General features: G+C 35.8%; 1 protein-coding gene across 2 annotated transcripts in view; it reads right to left on the minus strand.

Moving 5' to 3' along the window:
- Positions 1–2,786: 2,786 nt before the first annotated feature.
- The window catches only part of TC2N (tandem C2 domains, nuclear), a 38,429-nt gene continuing 18,609 nt past the window's right edge, over positions 2,787–22,606 (minus strand). For both annotated transcript variants that reach the window (XM_032878649.1, XM_032878650.1), the window contains exons 4-12: positions 19,994–20,161; positions 18,623–18,714; positions 17,321–17,396; positions 16,474–16,574; positions 15,968–16,084; positions 12,349–12,540; positions 8,445–8,559; positions 5,823–6,022; positions 2,787–3,425 (exon numbers count right to left, since the gene is read on the minus strand). In XM_032878649.1, coding sequence (XP_032734540.1) covers positions 3,315–3,425; positions 5,823–6,022; positions 8,445–8,559; positions 12,349–12,540; positions 15,968–16,084; positions 16,474–16,574; positions 17,321–17,396; positions 18,623–18,714; positions 19,994–20,161 — 1,172 coding nt within the window. In that variant the 3' untranslated portion in view covers positions 2,787–3,314. The remainder of the gene's footprint in view (positions 3,426–5,822; positions 6,023–8,444; positions 8,560–12,348; positions 12,541–15,967; positions 16,085–16,473; positions 16,575–17,320; positions 17,397–18,622; positions 18,715–19,993; positions 20,162–22,606) is intronic.

Below are 22,606 nucleotides of genomic sequence, written 5' to 3' on the forward strand. Positions count from 1 at the left end.
AAGCAAAAAGAAAGACAAGTGATTTTTGCTTACCATCTCATTTTTTTTTTTTTGTAGAATTTAAATCTAAGATCAATAACTTTGTTTTAATTCTGTTGTAAGTAGACTATTTTTTCTTCACCATTATGTGGAAAGTTTTGAACACTATAACATGAAACATGCCTGCATTACCCCAATCTGGGAAAGGTGTCTACATTCAGGGCTGATTTTCTGACAACTTCACAGGTGGTTAGTGGTTGGGATTGACATGGTTCAGGACACACTACCCAAAATATAGCACCTTGGCATACTGAATATTTTGAGCTGAAAGAATTTGAGAAATGGGAGGTACAAAAAGGACTTTCTGAACTTCCCCTGAAGCAGACCATCTCATTTTTTTATTACCAGCTTATAAGCACAGTGTGAGGGATTGAGCACTGCACAAACTATGAGCTATCAATGTGAACCTTTCCACGGCTTCCTCTGGTCAGCCAACATCACTTTCATCCACTTCACCTTGTTATAAGTGAGTAAAGGTCAAGAAATGCTTAAGCAAAAAGAAAGACAAGTGATTTTTGCTTACCATCTCATTTTTTTATTACCAGCTTCTAATGTTTTTTTCATAATATGAACAGCTATTAATTAACAGAAGGGTTTATTTCTTTTTATATTTCATGTAAAGCTTCAGAGAAAGGACCAGGATATCATCTTTATTCAGTACCTCTTAGACCTGAAAAAGGCTTAAGTAAAACTAATTAAAATATTTAGGAACTTAGTTGTGTCGATACTAGTCTAACTGAAAGGTCATTTAAATGAAAAGTTGTTGTTTTTTTTTTAAATTTACCTAGGATTCTAAGACATACAAGAAACCAAGAAATCACACTTTCTCTGAAATTGTACATTATATACATATTGCAAAAATATTAAAAATTAAATAATTTAAAATTGAATTAAATACATGACTACATATAATAAATTTAGGAACCAAGAGTTTCAAAAGAACACAAAAAACTGCCCAAATAAAGTTCTAGATTTTTTAAAACAATAATGTCTGTTACTTGTTATCTAAAAGCCAATATACTTATTTTGTAGCTATTAAAATAGGTGCATTTACAGAGGGTTTTTAAGGCAGTGAAACTACTCTCTATGATGCTAGAGTGGTGGATATATGACATTATGCACTGGTCGAAACTCACAGAATGGACAATACCATGAGTGAACCTTAATGTAAGCTACAGACTTTGGGTGATAATGCTGTGTCAGTATAGATTCATTGATTTTAACAAATGTTATCACACTGGTGGGAGATGTTGATATGGGGGAGGCTGTGTGTATGAGGGGGGAAAGGGTATCTGGGAACTCTCTGTACTTCCTTCCTCTCAATTTTGCTGTGAACCTAAAATTGCTCTAAAAAATAGTCATTTGCCTCAAAGATTAAAAACACTACCATACAAGATGATTTCTCTTGAAAGTTCATGTGAATACTGACCAATATAGCATTTTTCACAAATCTAAGAAAAAAAATTATTTCCAAATGCAGTGTTAGAGAGTCCCTGTCAGCAGTATAACATAAACTCTAGGGAATGGAAACAAAGGACAAGTAAACTATGCATATTTTGTGCCTTGCAAACACGGTACCTAGGAAAAGAGGAATTGTTCATTTGAGAAAATCCTAATGAGATACACAGAACGTAAGAACTAGAATGAAGAGTGTATGCAGAAGCTATACCAAAGTATCTTCTAGCCTAACATCACCATCTATCTCTTGGCATCTGTAGAACATGGTAAGACAGAAAGAAAAATGGAAGATCATGATTACAGAGCACTTGGTCCACTCATTAGCAAAACTAAAGTTGGACTTTCTAAGGCCAACAATGGCATTATCTGCTTCTCCAAACAGCTGTTCTTTTTGGCCGTAGCTTGTATAGCCAAGTAACCTGACATTATGCCCACATAATGACTTTTTTTTTTAAGATTTTATTTATTTATTTGACAGAGAGGGATCACAAGTAGGCGGTGGCTGGGGGGGGGAGGGGAAGCAGGGTTCCTGCCGAGCAGAGAGCGTGATGCGGACCTTGATCCTAGGACCCCGAGATCGTGACCTGAGCTGAAGGCAGAGGCTTAACCCACTGAGCCACCCAGGCGCACCCACATGCTGACTTTTAGTGAGTACCTGAGAGAAACTGCTATAGAAAATATTAGCAGGGCCCCTGGGTAGCTCAGTTGGTCAAGCATCTGACTCTTGATTTCAGCTCAGGTCATGATCTCAGGATTGTGAGACTGAGCCCCACATTGGTTTTCCTGTTGGGTGTGGTGCCTGCTTCAGATTCTCTCTCTCTCCCTCTGCCCCTCCCCACAAAACAAAACAAACAAAACAACAAAGAGAGAATATTTACTATAATATAACTTCTTTAAAAACATGGGGGAAATAATGTGGATTATAGAACAAGTAGCTTTTGTTTAAAAAAACTAAAAAGAAGGAAATGATTATCATAAAATATTGAACTTGCTAATTAAGCTATTTTATTCTGCAATTAGCAGAATTAGGATGGATAATACAAATGATAATCTTACTCCAAATCCAATGAAAACAAAGGGTAAAATATTTGAGAGAGGAAAACATATGGCAAAATGTGTATACACTAGGTTTCTAATCAAACTTCAACGTTCTGGTGTTTTCATTTATTCTTGCCAAACTGCAGTGTTTTATATATTTGAAGTTCCTTGGAGATAAGTAATTTACAAAGTGGCAATATGATGCCTTATGGGTAAGAAATTAGAAAAACAGGGCACAAATTTTCCCCAAATACAGAAGAGCTGGAAGTGATTTAATTCATTTTTGCTTTCTGAGAGAAAATATATAGCAAGAGGTAAACAGTGGAGTCAAGGTCTAATCAGTAACGATCAGCACTGAAATAGTCAGCAGTAAAGTCTTCTACATTCTAATAGTGTTAACAGAGATTTGATATACCAGATTTTTAATATCTAGGTAAAGCTTTAAAAAAAAAACCCATAAACATAATATAGTAATAACTACCTATGGTTGAAATTCTCATTGATTGTGTAATTTATCTACTTGCCCTAGCATACTACTCTTTTACTGTATATTTTGGCAAGTTTTTAAAACACTTCCTTTATTTTGGATATTTGACATAATTCATCCCATTTTTTATATCAAGTTTAATTTTCCATAAGATCTATCAACTATTATAATTACGACCTCCATAAATACATTAACAAGTATATTGATCTGTCTCTTCTCATTGGTACCAAATTGAAATCATAAGTCTTCTAAAACAATGTCAAGTTCTTCATCAAATTAACGTGTCATGTCTTCAAGATGGGTTTAATTTGTGCCACTTGATAACAACCTTTTCTGGATTTGTAACTGTTTCTTTCCACTGATTTGCTGCTTCAGTGTGATCACTGTCTTCACTTATCCAAATCTGTAAAGGAACAGGACAATCATTTAACTTAACACGAGAATGGCAACTGAATTCAAACAGTTAATTCCTCTTACTGATGAAAGGCAAGTGGAAGTTTGGGTCACATGTTTTCTTTCTTTCTTTTTTTTTTTTTAAAGACTTTATTTATTTGAGAGATCACAAGTAGGCAGAGAGGCAGGCAGAGAGAGAGAGGAAGGCAAGCAGACTCCCCACTGAGCAGAGAGCCCAACGTGGGGCTCGATCCCAGGACCCTGGGATCATGACGTGAGCCGAAGGCAGAGGCTTTAACCCACTGAGCCACCCAGGCGCCCCTGGTTCACATATTTTCAATCAAACAATCTTTCCATTTTTCCAAATATATGTCAAAACACCTAACCTGTTTAGTCACTCTGGAAGACTAATGTTATATGATCCAATCCAACTTCAAAATTTAATGTGAGATATTCTAAAATCATTTCTCCCAAAACAGTAATTAGTATCCTTGGTTATTCAGTATATCAAGAAGCTCAACTTAGAATTCATCCCAACCATTCAAAATCATTTTTGTGAAAATAAACAGAGACTAATCATGATTTAAGTTAAACTGGTAAGAAATACACATTTTTAAGCACATTTTTAAGCTGCGATTTTAACTGAAATCTAAACTGTAACTTTAGGTAATAGATATGAATGAACTTGAGAAAAGTTCAGAGCACTATGCAGATGTAAGACTTCACACTTACCTAGAGGAAAAGGGGACATTCGAAGCCTGAATGCTAACCTCAGCTTTAGCAGTAACAGGAATTAACTTCTCTGAGACTCAGTTTCTAATTCTTTTAAATAAAGAAACTGGAGCAGGTCACTGATTTTCAAACCTTTTCCCCTTAATTTCCTGGTCAGAAGTATTTTTCCTTCAAATAAAATCCTACAAAGAACCTAATATATGAAACAGGTAACACCAGCATTCTTTGGCTGACATCAGGAGACTCTGAGACTGCATTTGGTTCCCCCACCACAGTGGCTCCCGAGAACCCAAGAGAAGCCACAGGAACAGATGGCCAGCAAGAGCTCTTCCAGAATTGTAATTCTTAACTAGACTCTCAACCAAGAAAGTGGAATCACCAAAAAAGTTATCATGAAAATCACCTGTCAAGGAAATCTCCCATTCCACCCATACATGATAGCTGGGGCTTGAGGATATAGGAAAACTTTAACTGAATGCACTTCATAGGCCTCAAGGCCTTGAAAGTATGCTATATATATGAATTCTTGAGTCCAAAACTCCTTCCAAAATAGGAATAAATGAAGAACAACAAAACCATAATTTTTTTTAACAAAGATTTTAGGTAAAATGCATGAAGAAGTGAGTCAAAGAATTAATATCAATCTTTGAATATTCACATATCATTTTAGGATTTCACATAGACTGCTAATAACATCTTGTTATCAAGCAGAAGCTTTTAAACAGATGATGTAGATTTTGGAATTTAAATGGGAGTCAAACAATCATTATTAAGATAAAAGATAATGGACAGCTACCATTAATCTACTCAGAGTAAAATAAACTACAAAGGAAGTAAGTCCCCATTGAACTGGCAAGTAAGTGTTGTTGTCTTCCACAGATTACAAGAATTTTTTTTTTTTTACAAGAATTTTTAAACAGAGTAATCCAAACACCAAAATCAACTATCTAAATACCATGACGACCACTGCCAAAACTAATGTTTTCTAGGAATCTGAATCTAACATAATTCAGTTAATAGCATACAGAGTTAAACACTAAACTGAACATGAAACAGAATGAAGTTGGCCATTTGCAGCCTTAAAAATTTTGATTTAAATACTTAGTGAATGTACAAATCAGAGAGAGAGATAAGCCATAAGAGACTCTTAACCATAGGAAACAAGAGGGAAGGGGGTTGGGAGAATGGGGTAACTGGGTGATGGGCATTAAGGAGGGCATTTGATGGAATGAGCCCTGGGTGTTATATAAGATTGACCTCACTGACCTCTATCTCTGAAACCAATTATACATTACATGTTAATTAACTGAATTTAAATTTATAATTGTATTTTAAAATACTAGATAGAGGAAAAAATAAATACTTAGCATTAATACCATTAACTAGTCAATGGTACTGAAAAACTGATCTTTCTTACAGTATTTATAGTTTAGAAGCTCAGAAACAGACTTATTTTTAGATAAGAAACCTAACTGCACAGAAATTCCAACTATTTGTATTAAAGCAAAGTCTGACAGGATTTCACCTTTGTGGCAACATCAAATTTTAATTTATGATGCTGTAGAATTTTACTCTACTCAACTTCAATTTTACTCTATATTCCTTTTGTTAACCAAATGTTTCAATGCATAGAGAAGTTCAAAGAAAGGATTCAAGATAAAAACTCATGACTAACCTGCCCCACAAAATGTCTTCTTCTTACAGAGCTCCGACTGTAAAGCTTAATAAGAAAAAGAATTTCTTTTTCATTCTGTATAAGTGGAAAAATCATAGTTTCTCCCCACTTTACTCTTCCATTGGAGGCCTTCAGTAAGCGTGTCTTCTTCTTATAAATCAACTCTCCTGAACTAAACATTCCCACCTTCACAAAGAAACCTAAAAAATAAGAAATTTTGATATGTAAAATTTTATTTTAAATCCCATATAGTTATATATACTCACATATTATATTTGGTGTGAAAACATATAAGCCACTTATAAAGAGCCAATGAGCTATTGTCATAACAGAAAAAACGCTGATAGTAAACTTTGTAATTTTAATCACACTTTACAAAGAACTACAGTGACCTCCAATGAACAGACTCTTCCTCTAACCTGAATGCCATTAAAGACCGGAAATTGTAGGCATAAGTAACGGTCAGCAGTAGGGGAGTACACACTGAAAAGTATTACACAAAAGATAGAGGCCAACTCTTCAGAGAGTCGGAGGAATTTAATTCCCAATTTTATGCAGGTAAAGTTCTTTGATTGCGACTCCAGAAGTTAAACATATGCCTGCTAGAGAAAATCTATTCTTTAAATAAATTGAGATGGAAAGCTTCCAGTAATGATAGAATAGTTTTACAAACTAAGCTTCCCATGGATAACAATTATCAACTCTGGGGAAAACAAAACAAAACAAAATAAAACAAAACACTATTCAAGACCAAAAGTGGGAAGAAACTGGAGGAGTGTCACGTCTTGCAAGATGGAAACTACACCGCTAACATTCAGGTTCATATAGCTTTCTGCGTAAGCATCCTCCCCTGTCTGACGGATGCATGGCACCTACAGCTCAGGCACAAAGTTGTCATGGATGGAGCTGGAGCTGCAGGGCAGCAAGAAAGGGAGGAGGGAACTTCCAGAAAGGAGGGAGCTGTAAAGTGGTGACCGAGGACGGACCATTAGCTTCACAAGATGCAGATCATGGACAATCCCAATCAGCAGTTTTGATTAAAGAAGGACACCTCTTAACGTCATGAACTGCATCTGCAGACTTCTACTGACATCCTCGTTCCTGGAACTAACCTACTATGTAGTCCTGCTAATTTATTCTTTTCGTGCCAAGTTGGATTTCATTTGCTTATTTTTCTTTTATGATTCTTCTATCTATCTATATTAAGTGGTAATAGTCTATAGCTATTTTTTTCTATGCACTATCTTTTCTGTTTTGATATTGAGAATATGCCCACCTCAGAAAGTTACTTTTTCCATTGTCTCTCCTGCTTTGGAACAACTTATATAAAATAGGAATTAGGGGCGCCTGGGTAGCTGAGTGGGTTAAGCCCCTGCCTTCAGCTCAGGTCAAGATCTCAGGGTCCTGGGATTAAGCCCCGAGCAGAAAGCCTGCTTCCCCCCTTCTCTCTGCCTGCCTCTCTGCCTACTTGTGATCCTTCTCTCTCTGTCAAATAAAGAAATAAAATCTTAAAAAAAAAAAAAGGAATTAAATGTTCCTTGAAAGTTTGGTAGACTCTACCAGTAAAATCATCTTAGCCTGGTGCTTTTAATAGAGGCAATTCTTTAACTCTCTACACATGGTTAATCATTTTATTGAGATGCTCTCCCTCTTTTGGAGCAAGTTTCAACAACTTTTTTTTTCTCTGAAAATCAGTTATTGTATATAGATGTTCAAATGAACAGGTATAGTTTTAAATGGTATTATCTAATTTATTATTGAATCTCTTCTGAATGTGAAATGTTATCCACCCCCTCTTCATGTTTTCTTTATTTTTTTGCTCAATCCAACTTCTATAGGTTTGTCTATTTTACTGATCTCTTCAAAGAAAAAGCTTTTGGTTTTATTGATTATGTCTTTTGCTGTTGTCTTCATAATTATCAACTTCAACTTTACCTGTAACTCCTCACCTCTACTTTCCTTTTTGTCTGTTGTTGTTTTCCTAGCTTCCTGAACTGAATGATCAGTTGCATTTATTTTCAGTCTTTGTAGTTACAGTGGACATCCATTGCTTCTGCCTGCCTCCCAATATCCTCTCTTCTTGTAGCGGAATGAGGGAGCACTCTTACCCCACTCTAGCCCTGGTAGAACGGATCTCAAATCCCCAGCTCTAGGAGAAGCCATGTGAACCAGGCCTATACAATACAAATTATCAGAACCCCTTCTTGTGCCCCAAGGCCCAGGGAAGGAAAAGTGTTTCAAGGGTTGAGTTTGGTATTTTTACATTTTTTTTTTAAATTAAGTTTCTAGTTAGCAATACATTCAATGAAGGGCAAACTAGGAAAAGAATAAATTTTCTAGGCTGGTGAAATATATCTAACAGTCCTCTGAAAACTCAATCTATCTTAACTGATGAGCTCAATAAGGAATGACATCAAGCAGATAAAAACCAAGTGAACATGGATTAAAGTAGGCACAACGGCTGAAATTTGAAATCCAATAAAGTAATTTTAAGTTAAAAGGTAAATAAGTTAAATAACAAAAGTAACTAAGGTTTTAATGTCCATTACTAAGAAATGCAGGAAAAACTACCTTTTACTAATATTTTCTAAAGATTCCACTTTGAGCCACGGATATACTTACTCAAAGCAAGAGGTGTTGAAGAGCTTGGAAGGTATTGTGCCTCAAGAATCTGTAACTGAATTCTGCTATTTACGGCTTGAAAACAAGTCCCCAGTTCAAGTTCTGCATGGCAAACCTGGATATCAAAAGAGTGCCATTTGTTAATTAAGAATAAGGTTTGGGGTTATTTCAAAAATTTAGAAATAAAGAACTACAGTTAGAAGAAAACACTGCCTTTTTTTGACACACAAAGCTATGGCCCATAAGATGGTTAGGAGAAATGTCATGGATTCTGTAAATATGAGGTACTCACTTTCATGGATTCTGAAAATCCAAGTCACACCAACATATCTGATTGTTCCAAATCAGAGCAGTCAGAAGACAATTCAAATTGAAAACAAATTAAATTCCTAAGCAGCTGTACCAAAGAAAATGTCAGCAAGATAAACACCAAAGAAGCACACTTCCAAAAACACTTAAATGTATTCATTTGAATTATTTTTAAGAATACATGAAGCTCAATAAAAAGTTTCAAATATGAGAATCATCATTATATTTTTCTAATCATAGACAATGACAGTAGGTGCTACCCAGCTCAGAAGAAAAAGGATTACTACAAGGAACAAATGTGTAGGTTAAAAGCTGACTTACTATGCTGAATGAGAGCCAGCCAAAGAAGAAAGCTGGCAAGAAGGGAGCTAGTGACAGTGATGAGGCAGGAAATAATAAGGAAAAGGTCAAAGAAAACCGGAGGCAAACAATAAAATGAAGGAGAAACAGAGAAGGGAAAAGTTAATAAAAGCCTTTGTTGATTAAGAAAAAAAATGCTACTGTTCTTGGCATTTTTTTTTTATTTTTATTTTTTAAAAGATTTTATTTATTTGGCAGAGAGAGAGAGAGTGAGAGGGGGAATACAAACAGGGGGAGTGGGAGAGGGGAAGCAGGCCCCCTGCTGAGCAGAGAGTCCAATGTGGGGCTTGATATCCCAGGATCCTGGGATCATGACCTGAGCCGAAGACAGACGCTTAAGGACTGAGCCACCCAGGCGCCGCATGTTCTTGGCATTTTAAAAAAGTAGATTAAAAAGGACATTACTTACTGTTTACAAAACAAGGAAACTATGGATAAAATTTTTTATTATTATTTTTTTTAAGATTCTATTTATTTATTTGACAGAGCAAGAGACAGCGAGAGAGGGAACACAAGCAGAGGAAGTGGGAGAGGCAGAAGCAGGCTTCCCACTGAGCAGGGAGCCCAATGCAGGGCTTGGTCCCAGGACCCTGGGATCATAACCTGAGCTGAAGGCAGATGCTTATCGACTGAGACACTCAGGGGCCCCTTATTATGGTTTTGTACCCACAATGTATCATACTTATGAAAATACCTAATGGTTGCAAAACATCCCTTAGTGTTACACACCTGAGTACTCACACAAAACCAAGCAGTGTTTGGCAAAGGGTTTGCCATTTCTAACTTGCCAGTGTCATTTCGGAATTCAAATTACTTACTATGTTCCAGGATATTAATTTAGATCATGAGAAACTATTCAAAGTGGTTTTCAATCTCACAGTCACCAAAATTTAAATTCTAATCAAGCAGCAGGTATACATTAAGTGTATTTTTAAAGGGCACAAAACTGTGGAAGATATAAGATATGATCTCTGGTCCTGAATAATCTATCAATTTTTTGAAGAAAACTTTCTGAGCCTTCCTTGAATTGTTGTTGAAAGTGAAAAGTTTTGCATAATTGGAGGAAAACCATGACCTGTGATGTTGGAGCATATCTCCTTGGCGGGAGTGCTATATAGCCGAGCTAAGAGAGCCGGTCCTGGAATCGGTGCTTCTGTTCAAATCCCGCCTCACCAACTACCAGCTGGAGGAAACCAGGCAAAGGCTTCAGTGTGTTGGTCTCCATGGTAAGGATACCAAGAGCAGAGAGCTCCGAAGTTTGGTGTGAGCATTAAGTCACCTAACACCACCTCCCCTGTGTGGTTAAAGTATCTTCTGCACGAGAACCTCTTGTACATTGTTCCACACAGAAATCTGGGTTCTCAAATAAATACTTCCATTACTATTTGTCAAGGTCAACAATTCTGTGACGAGGAAAACGTGAGCTTACATGATAGTTCTACTGTTCACGGTGATGTAGTTGTCAGTGTGTGAGTCTGGCTCTGTCACTTTCACAGAGACTACCAATCTTCCTCCTCGACACAGGAAACAAAGCCTACTATTTTTGCCTTAGCCAATAATATGAAATATTCACCCTCAGTAACATAAGTTCACTGGTCCAGTAGAGCTCCTAAGCTCTTCCTTCAGGCCACCAATCTTTTTGTATCCCTAGTACCTAGCACACAGCAGATATACAAATGTTGGTAAGACCTCCAACACATGACATTATTTGGTGGAAACTCAGCCATAATCATTCATTCAGATTCTCCAAGGCAGATAAGATTAGAACATCTCAATTCCCCAGAAAATACCTTTGCTGAGTTATCTTTTGATACACTCTCCTAGTCTTTAAAGTGTTACGACATGAATCAACCACTTGAATAGTATATTTGTGCCCTCTGTAAAATGTGGTTACAGATTACTCTCTACACCAAGTTAATTTCAAAAAAAAAAATGCAAGGTGACAAACTCCTGTCACAGTTAGAAATCAAATTTGCTGTATTTCAACAGAATATAAAAATAATCTAATATGGCATGCTTTCATTCATCATTTATTCTTTCCTACCTACCTATGTACCAATATTCAATGCCAAGAATAAAACAGGCCCTTACTAAACACAGTCAAATATAAAGAAAACAGATGGAAGCTAGAGCCTACTTTTGTTTAGAACAAGTAACTGAATTCTAAGTTGTAATAAATGCTGTACAGGGAACACACTGGAGATGGAGACAGAAAATAATACATAAGAAATAACTATTAAAAATATCATTTTTGATTATAGAAATCTTTTGGTTTTTGTTTTTTAATCCCTAACTTAATTCCCCTCTAATTCAGTGGTTCTCAAGCCAGGCTTGCACCACAGCATCACGTGGAAAGCTGAGAAGTACAGATGCTTGTGGCCTACCCCTGCCTCCCCTCACTCCTCCCACAAAATTCTGATTTAGCTGGTCAAGATGTGGGCATGTTTGTCAAGCTCCCCAGGTGATTCTAATGTGTAGCCAGGGTTAAGAATCACTTCAAGTCATGTTAAATATTTTTGAAGGCAGGTAAAATATAAATCCCATATGAACTTAAAATCACATATAAGCTTGACCTTACAGAAGCTTATGACTGATTTCTGTAACTGCTATCCTGACACAGAAGCTGCAGAATTAAATTATTAGGGATATCTAAACAATTTCAACAGCTGGCTAGTTGAGAGAATTAAAATCAGTTCTCAAAAATCAAGAAGCAGTACACTAATCAAGTTCTTTTCCAAAACAAACTAACAAACAAACAAGCAATACCCCAGCTGTAAGAACCTCCATTTTACCCAATTTATGGACAGATATTTAGCTTACTCATGATTAAAACCACCTTCCTAATCTTTTAAGGCCACCTCTGAGTTTGGAGTTTACGATTCTTTCTTGCTCTTTCTAAGTTATCAACTACTAACTTCAGGATTATTTTCCCTGATGTATGTAACGTTTATATAAAATGTACTAGGAGAAGATAACCCTAAGGTTATTTTTCAACAGAGAAGGCAAAGGGTATCTGTTATCTTTTATCAATTACTTGATAAAACAACCTTTTATCAATTACTTAAAAAGTATTATTTAACAATGACATCATCATTATTACTATTTCTTCTTGAGAGCCTTCCTGATCCTCTAGTATATTCTAGAGCGTTCAGTTTACACTCCAACCAAAACTCACCCACAAAATAGTTCTAAAAGTATAAAACACTTTCAACATTACATAACCACTATCACTTACAGAAATTTTTGAAGGTGGCATTATATCCAAAGAGTATTCCATCTCCTGTGTGCTGAGAGTTCTGAGTGAGAGTGAGCATTCTCCGATGGTTTTCTTCCTGGGAGTCCGGGTTTGAATCTTAAATACAAGCCTTACGGTTTGTAGACTTTGGAGTTTAATAGCAAAAACAAAAGTTTCCATGAATTCGATAATCTAAAAAAAAAAAAACCACACACACACACGCACACACACAAGAAAATAATTTAAAAAATGTAGATAAAAGGACTGAAAAAAAAAGATATGCTATACAAAAAAAATGAAAAATAACATTTTATAATGTAGGAAAGGAAGATTTAATTTTTTTTACAACAAAAAAATGCTTTTCAATGTAACTTAAGATGACGATGACCATGCATTATTTTTCCAGAATTTATCCTGAATACTGCCTTCCTTAATTTCACAAATCATCCTTTTAATTACTAAGGAACTCAGGTCAATACCTGAGGTCAGGTCAACACCAAGTTTAGAAGAATATAGCTTTTCTACTTTTTGAAAATTGGGTTGTTTTCCATCTTTGGTTCTGGGGTATCTTTCCTGCTAGTCACCACAATTTTTCAACAGTTAATAAGCGGTTCAAGCATCTCATGTGTGCTCTCTCATAAGTACCCCAAATCTAACCATTCACATTAAGAGACTGGAATTATTTCTATTCTTTGTCTAACATTCTTCCCACCTACCTTGGGCTTCAATTTCTGCTTCGGTGATGCTTGCTTCACCCTTTCTAACCTGGAAATCAGTCTCCTTGGAAAGTGCTATCTTGTCTCATAAGCATCTACCCCAGGCAGCAAGTCAGTGTTTTCCATGCTCAGAGTATTTTCCAAAATTCTTTTCATTATTCCTAATGTTTTAAAAGCCTCGGCTTACCATGGGCTCACATCTTCTTAACACGGGACTGATTTTGCTCTACACTTCCTTATTCTCTTTACTGCATTCTTTCGAAAAGGACTTTTTTTTTTTTTGCCTTTTGAAAAAAACAAGATATCTGGGCAACTAACATCAATATTTTAGATACTGGGGCGCCTGGGTGGCTCAGTGGGTTAAAGCCTCTGCCTTCTGCTTAGGTCATGATCTCAGGGTCCTGGGATCGAGCCCCGCATCGGGCTCTCTGCTCAGCGGGAAGCCTGCTTCCTCCTCTCTCTGCCTGCCTCTCTGCCTACTTGTGATCTCTCTCTGTCAAATAAATAAATAAAAATCTAAAAGAAAAAAAAATATTTTAGATACTGCAGCCACATTTCGACTTTTATTATAATCGTTTGTATCTGTATAGTCAGAATTGTGTTTGAGAGCTCCCAACCACCAGCGCTCTCTTTTTCTCTCAGTCTCAGGATCACACCAACAATGCAGTGTACACCAAGTGTTCTTAAACGGAGATGCACTGAGCTTATACATATGCCACGGTGTGCTGGTCTACTTCACATTTTGCTACAGTAGGGATCAACAAGTTGATCAATAATAATAAATTTTAAAAGATTCTGTGCAAGTTTTAATATGAGAACAATTTTCCCCAACTTTTCCTAAGTTAACTTGGTTTTTATTTGGCAATCAAAAAGTGAAACCTGAGGCGCCTGGGTGGCTCAGTGGGTTAAAACCTCTGCCTTCCGCTCAGGACAATCCCAGGGTCCTGGGATCGAGCCCCACATCGGGCTCTCTGATTAGCAGGGAGCCTGCTTCTTCCTCTCTCTCTGCCTGCCTCTCTGCCTACTTGTGATCTCTGTCAAATAAATAAATAAAATCTTTAAAAAAAAAAAAAAAGTGAAACCTTTCCTGTTTAATTCAGGAAGGATTCATCTTGAATGTCAGCATTATAACCAGAGTTAAGCTTTATTTCCATCTTGACCTTCTATAATCCATATTTTCATAAAGTGAGATACTAACACATGTACATCAATTTTGATTACTGCCTTTTTACTTACTAAGAACATTTTTCCATGTCCCTAAAAACTCTCCCTAAGGGGTACCTGGGTGGCTCAGTGGGTTAAAGCCTCTGCCTTCAGCTCAGGTCATGATCTCAGGGTCCTGGGATGGAGCCCCGCATTGGGCTCTCTGCTCAGCGGGGAGCCTGCTTCCCCCTGAGATCTTTCTGCTTGCCTCTCTGCCTGCTACTTGTGATCTCTCTCTCTGTCAAATAAATAAATAAAATCTTAAAAAACACACTTAAAAAAAAAAAAAAACCTCTTCCTAAACATTATCTTTTATAGCTGCCTAGTATTCTATCACATGGTGTTATGGTCTAAATTTGGTCCCCAAAAAGATATGCTGAAGCCCTGGTGTCCAGTAACTCAGAACATGACCTTATTTGGAAACAGGGTCCTTGCAGATGTAAATGGTGACGTTAAGGTGAGGTCACAGTGGAGATACAGTGACAGATGGAAAACAGCACGTGAAGATGGAAGCAGAGTGAAGCCAAGGAATGCCAAAGACTGCTGACCATTATCAGAAGCTAGGAGAGCAGCATGGAACAGATTCTTCCTCACTGCTGACACCTTGATTTCCAACTTTCTCCAAAACTGTGAGAGAGAAAACTCTGTTGTTCTAAGCCACCCAATTTGTGGTACTTTGTTATAGCAGCCCACAGAAACTATAATGCCCATGGTATAGATTCCATGAACTCTCTCAACCATTCCCCTATATAAGACATTTAGTTGGTTTCCAATTATTCCCCTATGAACAAAACTGCTACGAATATTTTATAGATTTTTTATTTGCATTTTAAACTATTTCCATGGAACACATTCCAAGTAGAATTACTATGTAAGGTGTATAAGTATTTCAAGACTTTGATGTGCTTTGTCAAAATAATTTCCAGAAAGTTCTCTGTTCTAGAGTAATTATAAATTTTTTCCTAATTTTAATAAGCAAAGAAAGAAAGAGAGCAATATGGAATTTAAATTTGAATTTCTATAACTACTAGTGAGAGTAATTTTTTTCACAATTATTAGTTATTTGAATTACCTTATTTTTAAACCATATGTCCTTACAGAAAACACCTTTCATTTGCATGGAAAAACACTAACCTTTCATATATGAGAAGACAAAAATGAAGATATATTTAAACTAATAGGAAATCTAAAATCTATAAAACCAAATTCAGGATCATAAGTCTTCCGAGTATAATAGCTGGAAATACTTAGAAATTTATTACAATCATGCAATTATTCTTCAAAGCCAAAGTGGGTTAGGAGGAAAGAAAACGAAAATATAGACATTTTCCTTTCATACAAGAAAAGTAGTCTCCTTAGATACTGTTCATTTTGTGTATACTTCAGTGATTAAGGTTTTCTTTTTAAATGCTTGGATTAAATTAAATAAATAAAATAAATTTAAATAAAAATAAAATTTTAAAAATCTTTTTATTTTATTTTTATTTAAATTTATTTTATAAATGCAACATTGGACAATGAACTACCAAGTATTTTTGAAGCACAAAATTGTCTTTAAAAAGCAATGAATATGTAGTTTGCAATTTCCCCAAAACAAAACACTTTCTCATTCCAATTCTTTACATAGTTTAAAGTGACAAATATGAATAAATAAATAAATAAATAAATAAAAAGAAATTCAAACACAAACAGCCACTTACATGAGAGCCATCCTTTGCTGAAGATTTGAAATGCACAGGTTTGGGCAATGTCAGTGTTCCTTTTATAGAAATAGTAGGAGTGTCTCCACAATTAGAAGGCCAACTTAAATCTCTGCACTAAAAAAATTAAAAATACAGTTTGAATTTTACAAAGAATCCTAACAATACAAATATTTGATGTATTTCTTGAGTTAATGACTTAAATACAAGCCATAAAAGTAAATGTTAGTGTACTGAGAACTTTTGTTTCATCTACATTAAAATAATTTGACATTTAATGTTCCAGACAGCATATCAATTTCCTTCTTGAGGTTAAGAACCACAATTCCATCAGACCTACAGATTTAGTTTCTTTAGAGTCTTTTTAAAATACTGTTTTCTGCAGAATACTACAAAATCCTAAATTCCAAAGAAGGTATTGTCCATTACCCAGAGAGAGCAACAGATGTTTATAACGAAAACATTCAATTTTGTCAGAAAAGTTGGTATTTGCTAAGTCAACTTACCTGCAAAACTGTGATCCAGATCTGCTCTACTGAAGAATTATAAAACACTTTCACATTCAATCTCCCAAAATCTCTTTCATCTCCTGACAGAGTAATTGTATCTGAATTGTAAAAGGACAAGGACATTTGAAATGCTATGCAATCCTTCTCATCCAATTATGCTTTGACACAATCTAATTTTAAGAGCACAACTGAAAATTGCCATTTTTTTTAAGTTGCCACTTTAATAAGACAAAAATCTCACTTCAGTGTTACTATTGGGAGTGCTAAGAGAAGACCTTCTATAAGAAGTACATTGGCTTGAAAACTTAACTCAAATACAGCCTGAGTGACTTACGTTAAAACTAAGATACACTTTCCCAAATAACACTGACATGCCTTTAATCCTGGATGCTTCTGGAAGTTTCTGCAATAGAATACTTCAAAACAAACAAAAGGCACGTCACTGCTTTGTGTTGTTTTGTTTTTTTTTTTTAGATTTTATTTATTTATTTGACAGAGATCACAAGTAGGCAGAGAGGCAGGCAGAGGGAGGAGGAAGCAGGCTCCCTGCTGAGCAGAGAGCCCAATGTGGGGCTCCATCCCAGGACCCTGGGATCATGACCTCAGCGGAAACAGAGGCTTTAACCCCTGAGCCACCCAGGCGCCCTGCTTTGTGTTTTTTAAAGATGCTTTCGTGCCTGAATCCTAAAATGGGCTACCTGATCTGAGTATTCATATGCAGATAACAGATATAACCATCTAGAAGTTTTCTCTTTTACCCTACCATATATATATTCAAATTACTATTAGGTAGAAATAATTTCCTTAAAAAAAGAATATAAGAAGAAGGCACTTTATTCCTTACCCAGGCTTCTGTTACTGCCCTGGGAATTTTTCCTTGAAGAAGAAGTGCTAGGCATGCTGGACCAGGAATCATGTCTCTAGAGATAAAAATTGTTCTTCAGTCTGCTATCGCACATCAAACTTTAAAGATTCTGAAACTTAACCCCCAACACCCACTCTGGTATCAAACTGCATGCTAACCATGTTGACAGTGCTACTGGTTAGAATGTCTCTCTTTTAGATGGTAAAGAGAAAAAAAGCTTTCTGTCTATGTTACCAGGAAAATCTTCAATAGCTTACTTAGTCACATATGGGGAAAGCCTTTGCTGTTTGGAGTGTGGTTTTATAATAAGGAAAAAGAAATTACTGCTTATTATTTCCTACTTGAAAGTACAGTAAAAATAAGAATACATTTGGAAGTGCCTTGTTACTTAAAAACCTGCTACGTAGCAGTCATTAAAGCATGGTCCCTCTGAACCAGCAAGGTCAACATCACCGGGGAACTTGCTAGAAAGACAAACTGAAGCTCCCAGTGCAGAGCTACGGAATCAAATACTCTGGGGTATGATGGGCTGCCGGAATTTTAACAAGCTCACCAACCTATTCTGATACACATTCAAGGGCTGGTGCTCTGCAGAATTAATTCTGTGAGAAATTAACCCTACTGACAATTACGAAGGATTATTTAGAATACACTTCCATTTTAATAAAATACATGTATATACACTCACATGGAAAAAAAACCCTCAAGTATCTAGAACAGTATTTTCATGTGCTTTTATTCTCAGTTATAGGAATATAGGTGATTTGTCTTTTTTACTTTGCTTAACTCTATTTTGTAATTTTTAATAATCACAATTTACTTATGCTTTTATAAGAAACTTTAAACATCAAAAAATTATTCTATTTCAAAAATAGGAGGATGCTGTGTTAATATTAATGAGTAATTAAAATCCTTTATCTCAAGAGAAATACTAATTTTTACTAAGTAGGTAGCTGATTCAATAAGGAAGGTTTAATCAATAAGCACTTCTAATCATATCTTTTCTAAATTCCAAATGCCTTCAAGATTACCTGAGTGCACACTAACTGAGAAAGGTAAGATTCATTTAAAAAAAGAAAAAGAAAAAAAAAATGCCTTTTAATAGTCAGCTGAAAAATGTGAAAAAATGCACATGGGAAATGTTAAGTATTTATTCTTCAGATATTACCACAGATTTATCTACAAAAGGTCTATACATGTTGTTTCTAATGTAATTCACACATTCCTCAATTTTTTAGCTTGCAAATAAGTTATTCTATACGATGTATATCAATAATTCACCTGCATGAACCGCTGAGATGAACTTGTAAGATCAAACATAGACTTGCTTAGCCCAGGGGAACTGGGAAGTTTGCTGGTCCTTAAATCACAAACTACAAAGAAACATGGAAAAATTTCTTTTTATCAAAGAAGAAAAAACACTGGAATTTTACTTAATCACTATGAACTAAATCTCTACAGGAGTGCATCATGAATATTAATGCAATCTATTGAAGAGACAAAGTCTTCTACTAAAGTTTAAATTTTTTTTCGATTATTTTACTTTGGTTCAAATAGAAACCAACATAAATCAAACAACACATTTTCACAACCACATCAAATATCGAGCAGGAAAAACTCATTCTTTCTGTTTACATGACAATTCTTCATTCCATAGGAACACTCTAAGAGAATGTAGGTCTTCTGTGCTAAATGCAATTCAACAACATAATGAGCATTTAGTACATTAAAAAAATATACTGAATTCCATGTGTTCCTATATTTCTAGTTTATATTTCTAGTTTCCTTCCTAAACTGGAAGATTCCTTTTTTTTTTACAAATTTTATTTATTTGACAGAGAAAGAGAGCAAGCACAAGCAGTGGGGAGTGGCAGGCAGAGGTAGAGGGAGAAGCAGGCTCCCCACTGAGCAGGGAGCCCAACACCGGGCTCAATCCCAGGACCCTGGGATCATGACCTGGGCCAAAAGCAGACGCTTAACAACTGAGCCACCCTGGCACCCGAAATTAGAAGATTCTTAAGGAATGGAACTCAGTACATTAACCGTGTATTCTAAAACAGTGCTGAAATAAACATTTAAATAAATACTTCTGCCTTGTTTTTAGCACCTCACCCTGAATTCAGTTGTTGGGATAGCCATATACATTAAAAACTTGAAAAACAGAATTTTGTGAATCATATATGTACAGGAAAGTCTAAAATTGGTATAGTGCTCAAATATTAAACTAAGAAAGTCCTATGATCATGCAGGCATTTTCTGTTTTCTTCGGTCATGTCTGTAATCTCATCATGAGTTTGTAAATTTATAATTTTCACTGAATAGAGCGGGAAAGAAAGAAGCTAATAAGTATCTATTGTAGAGTTTCTGAACGGATAGAAGATACAGAAAAAAATGAAACTTTTCAAAAAAGGACAAATAAAATGGAACTGGAACTACCAATACACATAATTCATTAATCCTTCAATTTTCACATTAGATAGAATACCACAGAGATGCCGTAACATTTATCATATCACTTCTGAAGCCTGCTTTTCTCTTATTTTTTTATTTTTGATAATTAGAATCCTCTCTTCTGGGGTCTTAGATTTCATTTGATCTCTACAGTTGTTAGAGAGAAACATGAAGAGAAAACACACAAAAAAGTTTTCATACCTGATCCATACAGTCTCACCGCTTCTGAACGAGGAGGAAGGCGCCGGCTCAGATCAGGTGAAATGTGTGGATACCTGTAGCACGGGTTGTAAATGTCATAGCCAGGTCCATGCTGGGATGAACTGGAAAGTTCTACCTTTCGATCTCCAAAAGATGCTCTGGCAGATCCTGAAAGTAAGTGTTTCTAAAGTTTTATAATACACTTTTCTTGGAGTTATTCGCTAACGGCTAATGCAGCCAAGGCAGAGGGAAAAAATTTTTGTCTCACGTAATACCAAATCACATGTGTTTGAAATATAAAAAAAAAAAAGCACACATTTATTGAGCTCTGCATGGAGTCTTCTGCCAGGGATCAGCTATGAGCCCTGCTTTCAAGACAGTCTGGTAAATTTTTGTCATTTTTCTTTGCCCCATAAACAATTCTGTATTTTGTGATCTGAGTTTCCTTTTATTTTTCTACTTACACAAAGAACACCTTTTAAGTAAAAAGATAATCATTGTTTTGATGAAGATGCAGAACATTTATAAAAACTGACAGCAAGCTGAGGGACACAGAACAATTCTTAATAACTCTGAAAGGACTGAAATCATAGAGTAATGTTCTCTAATCACAATGCAATAAAGTTAGCAATCAACAAAAAGGTGATTAGAAAATATTTATATGGAAACACAAAGGTCCTAGGATAACCAAAACAAATCTTTAAGGAGAAAAACAAGATTAAAAGATCTGTGCTACCGGGTATTAAGAACAGAACACTGGCACAATAAAGTAAGACTGAGCAGAACAGAAAGAGATACACATTATTTTGTGGACATTAGATTTACAATCAATGTGGCACTGGAAAATGGTGCAGAAAGAACAGTCTTATCACTAAAAGGTGCTAAGACAATTAGATATTGATATATACTAAAAAAAAACCTTCATCCCAACTTAAAACGTTCACAAAACAGTAATTTCAATTGGATGTGGGTCTGAACTAAATGTTAAAGGCAAACCAATAAAACTTATACACTTAAGTAAATGTATAAGGCAGTTTTCACAGCCTTCGAGCGGGGAAGAACTTCTTAAATGGAACATAGCATTTATCATAAAAAATTCTTAATACACTAAACTACATTAAAATTGACATTTTCCATTTTTCTAGACTATTGAAGAGGGTGCAAAGGTAACCCACAGTGTGGGAGAAGACATGTACAAGAAGCAGAACCAACAAAGGGCTCATAGCTAGAATACATCAGGAATTCCCACAAATCAGTAAGGAAAAGACAGGCAGGCCCACGTATAAATTGGCTGTAGGACTCGAGCAGGCACTTCAGAAGAGAGGCTATCCAAATAGCCAAAAAATATGAGCGGGTGCTCAATTTCATTAGTCACGAGGCAAATGCAAATGAAAACTCCAAGGAGATTCCACTCCAGACTCACCAGGATGGTTAAAATAAAAAAGCCTGACAAAATCAAGTGTGGACAAGAGGAGCGCAACGTGAACTACCAAGCTTGGCTGGTAGGAATTATAAACTGAGGCGATCCCCGCAGAAAACAGCGTGGCAAACTCGACGAAGGCTGAGCTATGCATACCCTGTGACATGACAGTGCCGTTCTGGGACACATACACGACTGAAATGCCTGCACGTGTGCTCCTCAAGACTCATACAAGCATGTCCGTAAGCATCATTATCCATCACGACCAAAAAATCAGAAAAAACTCAATGACCATCAACAGTAAAATGGACTGTAGTTTATACCAACTACTAAAAGCAACTTTTGTATGCTGTACTGACACATGGCTGTATACCATGCCATTTGAGGTAAAAATGAATCTATTTTTTAATAAATACAATAAATATATTGTACAGATATTAAAACCAACTGAAGCTACTGACAACAATGTGAATGACTCTCACAAAAATGATGTTGAATGAAAGAACCCATAAACAGGAGACTATGCTAAATATGGCATTTCATTTACCTAAAGGTCAGAACACAGAAAAAAATAAACCATGACATTTAGGGATATGTGCTTCGGTGGTTAAAAAAAAAAAAGAAAAAAAAAAAAGGCAGAACAGCAAGGAAGCAATAATCGTTGCAGTTGGGACCTGATTACTCTGGAGTGACAGAAAAGAGGGAAGAGGGAGGCGTCTGTGTACTGGGGTGATACATATTTGTTTACTCGAGTGGTGGCCATACATGTGTTTCGTTTAATAAATTACGGAACTATGTATTTCTGCTTTGTTCCTTTTGTTCCTTTTTTCTACATGTGCATATTTCCTAATTAAAAAGGGTAAAACAGTAGATCAAATTCCTTCCAAAGTTCAGAATCGTATTGGAAATAATATAGAGACATAAAATAAAGTTTTCAAGTATTTAAATTATTACCATCTTTTCATCCTCCTCATCCCATTTAAAGTAGAACCCACAGTATAAACCAATACTTTCCGAATTAAGCTAACCCATAAAACAGGTGGCTTCATACTGAGTTCAGAAAAGAAAAATAAAAAATGGGGTTATGAGGTGAGATCTTACTTACCCAGTTCAAATAACTATGTGTGTAATCCAACACAATACACAGGCAGAGGGGTGCCAAGAGGGAGTTATGATGCCAGAGAGCTTTGTGA

The sequence above is a fragment of the Lontra canadensis genome, unplaced genomic scaffold (assembly GCF_010015895.1).
Source record: "Lontra canadensis isolate GAN:19392208 unplaced genomic scaffold, GSC_riverotter_1.0 scaffold64, whole genome shotgun sequence".
Taxonomy (NCBI): Eukaryota; Metazoa; Chordata; class Mammalia; order Carnivora; family Mustelidae; genus Lontra; species Lontra canadensis.